The sequence below is a fragment of the Rousettus aegyptiacus genome, unplaced genomic scaffold (assembly GCF_014176215.1).
Source record: "Rousettus aegyptiacus isolate mRouAeg1 unplaced genomic scaffold, mRouAeg1.p scaffold_m13_p_9, whole genome shotgun sequence".
In the NCBI taxonomy this organism is placed as follows: domain Eukaryota; kingdom Metazoa; phylum Chordata; class Mammalia; order Chiroptera; family Pteropodidae; genus Rousettus; species Rousettus aegyptiacus.
The window spans coordinates 53871594-53882223 of record NW_023416312.1 but is presented as its reverse complement, the minus strand read 5'-3'; the positions used below and the strand labels follow the sequence as shown (position 1 = coordinate 53882223).

The window sequence follows — 10630 nt, the reverse complement described above, 5'->3', positions numbered from 1 at the left end:
ACCTAGCTTCATCTAGTTAGCTCTGGTAAATTAAAGTCAATTCCTCCTAAATACTGTTGGCTGAATCTGTATGTCTGTCCTTTGTCCTGAATACATATGGACAGACATACAATGCACATGATTTCAACTACAATGAATATTGTTTAGCACCATTTAGTTTATGAATTTTCTTGTTTTCCTGAGGATTCTCTGTAACAAGTCTGAAGAGAGATGTTTAAAAGTAAAATACACATTAGCTTTCAATAACTTTGTATAGAAACAATGATGTAAAAGGTCTCATTAATAATTATCATCTTGAGTACATGTTGAAATGACATTTAGGTTATATTAGTTTATTAAGCCAAATTTCATCCTTTTTTTGCTTTCTAAAAAATGTAGTTACTAGAAAATTTTAAATTACATATGACTCATATTTTTGTCGACAGTGATGCTCAAGACCCTGTCCACTTCCTTTCCTTTATGTTTCACATGTACTTTGTTTCCGGTCTTAAAAAGTCCCTTTGCTGTCTTTCAAAAGTGCATGCTAAATTCCTGCTTCAATACCTTTGCAGCTCTGCCTGGCATACTTGCTCTTCTTGGCACCGTCCATTGGCAAAGAATAACCCACTGCATTCCACCACAAACCACTCCCTCCCAAGATCTATTTTAAATGTCCTGTGTCTGTAATACCATATCGTCCTTCACAAAACTTTGTCTAGAGCTCAAGAGACTGTATTGTATTCCTTGCTTTACTTCTGCTTCTTTTAGGAGTGGTACTGATCCTCTCTTAATCTCTCGTGCTGAATAGTTTCTGGCTTGGAATAACTCTTAATGTTTGTCGAACAAATGCAAGAAAGAACTGGCCGAATAGCAAATCTAAAGGAAAACTTTTAAGTCTTTTTCTCTGAATCTGGATGATAGCTTTAACCCAAACACACCGCCCTAAACCAACTCCCCACTCCAAAAAAAGTCCATAATGGACCAAAAATTCCCCCACTCCACTCACCAAATAAACAAAAGGATCAACCCCAAATAGAAACCACTACAGAGTCTCATGTAAAACTACTAAACATTTATTTCTGAGAAAAGGTTAACTTTAATAAAACAAAAGTCTCCTTGCTGTTGCTCCAATGTCAAAAGGTTATAGGAAAATAACTGATTCTTATAAACAGCTGGAAACTGCTGAGGAAGGAATAATGAAGTTTTGACATTTTTCAAAAAAGTCATTTAGTCATTTCTTATCAGTAACATAAATTTTCATTCAAGGACAGGGTGTTTCTGTGGTGGTGGCTTCATTCTTCAACTTCAGAAAAGTTTGTAAATTCCCTGGCAATCACTATCAAAGGCAGTCTCCTCTTTTATTTGCACACTGTAATTAGTAAAAGAAGTTCCTATCTCATGGGTCCCACAGTTACATCCAAGAAAATATTGTCCGCTGTAGGTATTAAAATTTGTTTGGTTACTGTAGTCATTGTAGAAACTGCCATACATTTGATCAGAAAAACTAGAGTCTTCATCGCAGACTGAGAACAGAGCAGGAATAAGCACCGTAGAAAGCCTCCCGCCATCTCCAATGGCCTCACTAACATTTTGATTGATTGTGTAAGCATTTGGCTTTGCAAGAAACTCTTTTTCTCCCCAGAGGTTGCCTAGCCCGGTAAAGGGAACCTCTCGTCTCTTTGGTGGCAGCTTCGGATATTCATTTCGGAGTGCAATTTTTACTTCACACCGCCCGGAGCCTATGTAATGGTACCTGGTTTCTAACACCTTCCTCATTGCGGTTTCTTCGGTATACGTGATAAAACAGAAAGCTCGTCTTTCATTTGTTCCTGGACACAGTGGAAGCTCAATATTCTCAATCACTCCAAATGTCCCAAAGTACTGTCTGATTTTTTCTTCAGACAACCGAGGGTTCAACCCGCCCACAAAAACCTTTCTGGGGCAGAATTTTGATTCCAAGACTTTAGCCTTTTTAAGCTCAATTTTCCTACCATCCACTCTGTGCTCTTTAACTTGGAGCACCTTTTCAATGGTGGCATTATCCTTGAAAAGCACAAATCCAAACCCTCTGGATAGTCCAGTGTCTGGGTGGGTTTTAATAATGAAATCCTCGATTTCGCCAAATTGGGACAAGTATTCAAAAAGAGCTTGCTTACTGATATCGCAGTGGAGTCCCCCGATGAACATTTTACCGGCAACCAATTGAGACTTGCTGGCCTCGATTTTGAAGCCCTCAGGGAGTTGTCTCATTTCAATGAGTTTGCTTAGAGCAAAGCTGAGGGCATCCATTTTGATGAGGCTGGTGGCAGGGCAACAGCCTTCTGGAAAATTGCATCGGAGGCTCAACTGTCAGAGAGGGGGATCATGGGAATTGGTGGCAACGGTGACGGAACAGGGACCTAATGAACGTAATAAACGTAATGACGTGGGGCCACAGTAGTGAGTACTTAGAAGTTTGAAAAGTGCAATCAGAGTTACACCACAGACTTGGTTTGCATCTGGGCTTTTTTTCTTTCTTAAGGCAGTAGAGCCCGAAAATGAAAGTTCGTGTGAGTACACGCAACTCCTAGTCTTACTGTAGCTTTTTCAAGTTTTGTTAAACTCTTTAAGTGTACAGGATGGACCTTTCCTGTCGAAATGGCCATTGCATCTGTTAGGTAAATTTCATGTTCCATTGGTGTATTTGGGGGCAGGGATGGAAAAGAAGGTGTGGGAAGCAGACCAGAAAGTAGATTACAGGGAAAACACATTCCTATGCTGAAGGGGTCTAAAAGTGACATTTTAAAAAATAACAGCTAAGATGAGGTACAATTTACATACCATAAAATTCACCTTTCTAACGTTTTTCATGTATTTACAGAATTGTGTGATTGGCACCATCTAATTTTAGAAACTATTCATCCACTCAAAATAAATTTTATACCCTATTCATTAAACACTCCTCATTTCCCCCTCAGCCTTTTTAAATCATGCAGTCTGTGGCCTTTTGCGACTACCTTCTTTCACTTAACCCAATGTTTTCAAGGTTCATCGTGTCATGGCATGTTTTAGCAATTCCATTTTTTTTTCAGCCAAATTGTATTCCATTGCGTGGATATAGGACATTTTGCTTATCTATTTCTATAAAATAGCATTTGAAAGCATTGAGGATGTTATATTATTACACATCTATGTTATAGTTAAAATAAATGTAAGAGATTTTTCTGACAACCATTTGCATTTCTGATTTCTGTCACATCAGTCAGTACACATAGGATTAGTCACAATTATCCAGACTATTGAGATGGTATTTAATATTAGCTTAACCTTTTGAGCATTGAAAATTTGACCAATGCTCAACTTAACTACTTACATCCTGGGACATTATCTATACAATGTAATTGAGTAATTTGTGTTTGTTTCCTTCCTTCAAATGTAGTTGACCCTTGAACTACCCGGATTTGAAATTGATGGGATTAATTCTATGCAGACTTTTTAAAAACCTGTGCAGTTCAAACCGATGTTCAAGGATCAACTGGAAGTTGAGAATACATATGAGGAGAATGGAGTTAAGTTATTGCTCACATTTTCAACTGTGTGGATGGTGCACAGTTAGTGCTTTCAAGGGCCAACTGTATTAGCTCTTGGGAAGGATATTCTACCTATCCATGAGCTCTGTATGTAGTAGCCCTTCAATGAATTTTGAAATTATTCATTTCTAAAAAAAAAAAAACAATCGTACTGTTAATAATGCCTGCTTTTTTCTGTCTGAAAATATACGTACTCACTGTCATTTGGAGATAAGTGAAAGGGAACTGTATTAAAAAAAAAACCCTCAGTAAAATGAAGCCATTGGGAAAATGAATCATTTGCAACAAAGGAAAAACTAAAACCTTTAGGAAAAAATTCCCTTGCTCACACATTAATTATAAGCTTTTTGAAGCTCCAGCTTCTCCCACATTTTAGATGCTATTCTACATTGACATGTCTATGTTCATTCTGAAAATTCTTCCCCAAATACTTTTGTTTTCTCCTCAGCCAAACATCCTGTTCCCTTCCATCTGCCTAACTCTTATAGCCTCCTCTAAGTGCCTTCCCGCTGTGAACCTGTTACAACTTATTATACATCTTGATCATGGCGCTTTTTATAAAAGTGTCAGTCAGTGAGCTTCTCCTGGACAGACATGGTGCCATATTTAAAGGTCTCAACACAGTATAATACATATGATACATTATTACTGTAATTACTTTTGTGTCAGTAAAAAGGAACACTTTTTAGAAAGACTGTATCTATTCCTTCTCCCTTAATGAAAAGAATTACCCTTGCTGAGGTACTCTCTTTCCACACACATGCTCCATGATCTTTAGTTGTCTAAAATGTTTCACAATAATTCCTTTCCACTGTAATGTCTGAAAGAATTAACACCTGTGCAACTTAGCTTTAGTTTTCCATGGAGTTGGTGTCATACGACTTAATATATTTTAGGTATTGAAATACTGTCATCAGATTCCTAATTTTAACTTTCCTTATGGAGCAGTGCAATAACAATAATTCTAATTAGTAATTTATTCTTATTCCATATTGAATCAAAATACATATACAATTGAAGCAACTGGAGATTTCCTTGTTGAAAAATGAATAAGTGAATGAATGAATGAATGTTACGTACCCAGACAGTTACCAAAGGTATTTTACAAATGTGAAATGGCTGTAAAAATTAAGCACTGTAAATCAAGAAAAAATGGCGTATAAGCTAGGGGTATAAAATAAGGATCTGCTGTTCTTGGGGCATGGGGACCAAGTGCTGTAATACATGCAAGCTATCATAATTTTTGTATTTTGAGGAACATGGAATGTCCATTTGGGTTTGCTTTACTGTGATCTAGAGCATGCCTGCAATATTTATAGCTCTTAATTTGATTGTCCCTCAGACATTGGTATCTCGTTTGTAATTGTTGGTGAACAGGGGATATGATGAAGGATGGCATATGCCTTTAGAATTAACCTGCTTCTCTTATCATAGAACTCAGCCTTGGCAGAAAGATGCCGAGGGACCCATAAATCAGAAAGGTATCCTGGATGTATCCTGATTTGATATGCTGGCATAGACCTGTCTCTGTGGTAATATGTTCTTTAATGTTCATTTGAACCTGTTCTCTTTAGTGAAATGAAAATGCATGTGTTTGACATACTTGGTCTAGTTGGTTGTTTGATAAAGTGAGATTTCTGTAACTCTTTTTCCTCTTCAGTGCCCATTACTTAAATTAAATTATGAGTGCTTACAGATAGTTTGAAAAATGATCATTTAAGAAATACTCTTCTCTACTAACTTTGAGTGTATCCAAATAGTGATCTAGCTCAACATAGTACATTGGAAATAGACTAAAAATTAAATTGACATCAAAAGTTTTTAACAGCTGAATCCAGCTGTTGGACTTCTGCCTAGATGAAGAGTCATTTAAAAAGCCCTTTTTTCCATCTGCAAAGAAGGCAAATGTGTGTTGTCGTAGGAAGACCACACACACTTTGCAGTTTCAAGAATTGCTTGACAAGACATGGATAGGTATTAAAACATGCATTTCTCTTCAGAATGCTGCTTAAAATAGACGATTCATTTATGCAAATCTCAGAATCACATTAAAGGTTTAAATAGAAGAAGAGTTAGTAGAAAAAAAGACTGTACTAACTTCTTTCACCATGCACTGAACAATATGCAGTATATAGTAAAAGGAAGGCTATAGTAATGGTTATCCGTCTCTTAGTCCTCCTTAGGAGTATTGTCATTGCATGTTCCAAAAGTTACCTGGTTGCTGGTTTGGGTAAGATTTAACACAGAAAGAATGAGAACCCATTTCCCAAACACCTGTGCATAACCTGAAGAATACTGGAACAACAGTATTAATACAGGACAGGACAAATCCTCCCATGTGGAGCCTCAAGTCCTGCACTGAGAGAGAGGAAGGGGTCTTGACTGAGCACATGAAAAAATTCAAGCGCATGCCAGAGTTAGAGACAAATGGAAAGCTTATTAGAGAAGGAATAACGCTCCACAGACAGAGCTTGATCTCCTCCCAGAGACAGATAATGAGAATGACAGAGAGACAATGGGGGGGGGAGAGAGAGAGAGAGAGAGAGAGAGAGAGAGAGAGAGAGAGAGAGAGAGAGAGAGAAAGCGCACCTGAGTGTTCAGGAATTCAGTTATATATCATTCTTAGTTTCTATGAATTAAAATTTAAGACTTTGTTTATCTATTTTCCTTTGATGTATGGGTATGCAATGTGAAAGGCATGGGTATGTAGCATTAAAAGCATGCTAGCAATTCTCAGCCTTTATTCTATGGTCTGGCAGCAGGAAATAAATAATTAGGAGTATTTTGTGTAGGGTACAATTTAAAGACTCTGTTTTCCCTTCATTGCAGGCTCTGAATACAGCTTGACTTAACACCTAGTTTTCATTCCTCCTCCATACATCAGTGTGACCTTGTATATCACTTTTTCCATTGAAAGGAACCAAAATTTTGCCACCCTGAAACTGTCTTTCAGGATATTGACTTTAAGCTATTTATTAAGAAACAAGACTCAGAAAAAATTCTTCAACCTTCTTTTCTTGAGATTCAAACAGAAACTTGCTTTAAGAAGGGGGACTTGGCTTAATTGCTTTAAGAATCTTAACCCTAGCATTAGGAAGACTCCAAGCCTGTTGGCTAGATACCCGCTGTGGCCCACTGTTTCTGAGTTTCCTCGCAAGAATTTTCCTGTATGTTCCCTTCTTTTTAAATTACCTGTAAATCACCATTCCCACTTCTGGACTCTAATGCCCCATCTACCCTACTTTCTCCTTTGTCAAAAAATGTCTTATGTATCCAACGTTGCTTCACTGTCATGGGCATTTTCATGCTTATGTGAATTCCTCACGTACATATACTAAAATTTTAATTTTCTCCTGCTAATCTGCTGTATGTTCTTTGAATTATTTGACAGCCAGAAGAACTAAAGGGGTAGTGAGACTATTTCCCTGGTCCTGACATCTTCTTCATCTCCTAGTTAGCCAATGTCATGTCAAAGAATTGAGGATACCCTATGGATGAACTGATAGAGACAAATTCTAAAATTGTCTTTTTTTTATGGAGGTCAGAATTCTTAACATATGTTGAATTAAATTAAAATTCATAAAAGTTGCAGCCTATTTTGATGTTTTTGTGTTATTTAATTGTTAAGTTATTTTTGTGACTTCAACTTTTTTGGTAAAGGAAAAACAACTTTACCCACCATTTTCTTTCTTTGTAATAGTGACTTAGTGGCTAGGATTTTTTCTTGAATTAATGGAATCTGTATCGCTTATAAATGAAATTGTAAGAGTCATGCTAGTGTATGAGTCATGGAAATGCAGGGTTTAGATATTGTGCAAACACAGATATGAATAAATATTAAAATTAACAAATGCTATTAAGTCTGTGCACATAATGCTCATTGAAGATTTCTGAAGGATATCTGATACTTTATTCATATACTATTTAATATGAACTTATTTCCGGTTATTTTTGCTAGGTCAAGGAAACATCTATATTTAAGTATTCAGACTCTGGATGTTTAACCTAAGAAATAAAAGTACTGAGCGTAGGTTTTATTTCTGTAATACTTTTTTTTTTTTGCTAATAAAGACCTTTTCACATATTTCCTCTAGAGAAAAATATGCTGACCGATAATTTCCAGTTGTGAATATTTCATGAGCATGATTACTGACTTTATAAAAGATAACATACTTAAAAATCAAAATATACAATCTCTGTGTCCCATGTCTAATCTTCTTTCAATTGCACCCCACACAGCAAGATCAAAGCTGATCACAGAAAGAAAAGTGGTGGAGTTAGAGAATTACAGAGGTTTATGCAAAGTGCATAGGATGTGCAGAAAGGATTCAAGAATACAATCAATTCCAACTAGGGTGGTATTGAGAATAGTCTGACAAATATGGACAAAGGAAGGCTAATGCTGCACCAATGAAACACTTGGCTCAAGTACTAAGACAAGAGAGGTTCAGGTACATCTAGAACTAGAGGAATTGAGATTAAGAAAACAAATACAAACTTAAAAGGATTTCTTCTAGACCAAAACAGAAAGACAAAGATGAACATTGTTGATGAGAAATAAATATGGTGAATCGGTATTCAGCAATAAATTAATTTGAGGTTTTTCCCTTTTTCCTTTGGCAATAATTTGCTTCTGTCTGGAAGTATTATCTACTTAAAGTGATACTGGGTCAACAATCTTTATACCAAGAGTTTATGCCCATTCAGTTGTTCTTTGCTTTTTCTGTTGACTTGGTCATGCAAATGGCAGGCTTTAGAATTCTGAGCAGTATAGTTCTCAATACTTCTAGGAATGTGGGAAGCAATAATCCTTACCTGGCAGTTCAGTTTTTTTTTTCCTGTCTGCTATGTGGAAGCTAAAACAATTATTTATACTTTTCCTCTTCTAATGATTATTTATACTTTTCCTCTTCTAATGATTATTTATACTTTTCCTCTTCTAATGTTCTTCTAGCTGGGCTAATAATCTAATTAACAAGACAGATTAACAGGAGAAATTAATATATGCTCATGGGAAAGTCACATAAACAGGAAAATTCCAAAGACAGTGAGGCAACATTGGGTATAAAAGACATTTTTGGACAAAGAAAAAGGAAGGGTGGGAATGGGTCTTAGATTTCAGAAGTAAAAATGGGTAGTTGAGGAAGAATGGGATATACGTGGTAGGCAAATTCTTGCTCGGGAAATACGAAACAATGAGGCATAGGGGGTATCTAGATAATAGGTCTTTGCCTGATGTCCTTTTACTTACCATATTTAATTCAAATTAGGCTAAGGTAGCATCCTAAGATTTCCTTCAAGAAGCAGGTTTCTCTATCTGAATCTCTTGTGTAGGAAAGGAGGGAGGGTCAAAGTTTCTTTCTGAGTTTTTTTCTTAATAAACAGCTTAAATCAATATCTCAAAAAGCAGTGTCAGGGTGGCAAAGTTTTGGTTCACTTTAGCTAATATCCAGTTCATTCTTTGAACAGCGTGGACTGTTGACCTGCAATCAACAACACAAGTTTGTTCTGTTTTGTTTTGCTTTTTTAAATGCCCAGTAATTAAGGCTTCATTTTGTCCCCTGACAATTTAATATCCAAATTAGTTGTTCCTTCTTTCTGTAGCTACTGTTCCCTAATAGATTCTTTCTTCTACTCTTAATATCCATTCCTAGGCTTGTCAGAGACTGAGCTTGAGGAAAAGTGTAGCACTTGCATAAATTCAGTGTTTTCAAGCATTTAGCCAACATGACAGAGAAGAGGGATAACAGTATCTCAGGCAGAGAAAACAGTATGCCCCCAAACTTAGATTTGTTCTAAAAGCAACAATTGGGTGGTAGCTAGCAGTGCCATTTACATGGAGACATATGATAGGAAATAAAGTTGGAAATTCAGGTTCTCTTTTGGTGTGCAACAAAAGTTTTTTTTTAACCCTCTTACATGCCAGGCACTGTGCTAGGATTTGTGGATACAAGAATGAATAGAATACTTTTTTAAACTAACATTAGGAAGATGATAAGCTTGTAAATACAAGCTTCCTTATAATGTAAAGACAGTCACAGAGGTAGAAAACAAAGGTTGTTTCGGGCATAGAAGAGGGGTCACCAATAGTAGCCTGGAGTCAGGAAAGTGTAAGATGCCCTTGAGAATAGAGTGAGAAGCCACTGGAGGCCAACATGAATCTCTGAGATGCTTCAGCATTAAAGGGACCAAGGTGCTTTTCATAGTCTATGGAATTTATGGCAACTTAGAGTTGAAACCTATTATTTGGTCTTTAGAATGATTTATAAAGTACTTCTTTGAAGATTCAGAAAATGATTAAACTATAAAGTCACCATATTTAGTTGATTTCCCCTATAGAGTATGATGTATTTGCATAATAACTTTGGTATATATTTGTGATCACATATGAATGAGCCAAAAGTATATGGGATCATCTGAATTAACAGTCATTTATTTAAATATAGGACATCAAAAACATAAGTAATAATGCATAATTTGATATATTAGTCTTTATTAAAATTAAAACACTTGCATTTCAAAAGAATTCATTGAGAAAATGAAAAGAAAAGCCACAAACTGGGAGAAAATATTTTCAAATCATATAACATTCAATAGTGGACTTGCATTAAAAATACATAAAGAACATTTACAGTTCAATTATTAAAAATAAACAACTCAATTAAAAATTAGAGAAAGATGTGAATAGAAATTTCACCAAAAATATCTAAATAGTCAATAAATACATGAAAAGATGCTGCACATCATTAGTCACTAGGGAAATGAAAACTAAAACCACAATAACACACTTCTTTAAACCCATTTGAGTGACTATAATAATACACAATCATAAGTGTTGGTGAGGATTGTGAAGAAACAACCTTCATACATTAATAATGGAATGTAAAATTATATGCTGCTTTAGAAAACAGTTGGCTGTTTCTTAAAAAGATAAACATATTTACAATATGATCTAAAAATTCCACCCCTATGAGCTACCCAAGAGAAATGAAAACTTGTGTCTTGTACATGAATGTTTATAGTTGTATTATTTGTAATAGTTCGAACATGGAAAAATTAAAATATCTATTAACTTGTGGATG

The 10630-nt window shown here is 35.7% G+C and overlaps 1 protein-coding gene across 1 annotated transcript; it reads right to left on the bottom strand.

The window, feature by feature from the left end:
* Nucleotides 1-1284: 1284 nt before the first annotated feature.
* LOC107505758 (heterogeneous nuclear ribonucleoprotein D-like) lies at nt 1285-2208 on the bottom strand. Its single transcript, XM_036226546.1, has one exon. The coding sequence runs from the start codon at nt 2164-2166 to the stop codon at nt 1285-1287; it is 882 nt and encodes a 293-aa protein (XP_036082439.1). The 5' UTR covers nt 2167-2208.
* Nucleotides 2209-10630: the final 8422 nt, after the last annotated feature.

What these genes read in the sequence shown, in the direction of transcription:
- LOC107505758 (XM_036226546.1), bottom strand. Translation starts at nt 2,166, where the DNA reads ATGTTCATCGGGGGACTCCACTGCGATATCAGTAAGCAAGCTCTTTTT.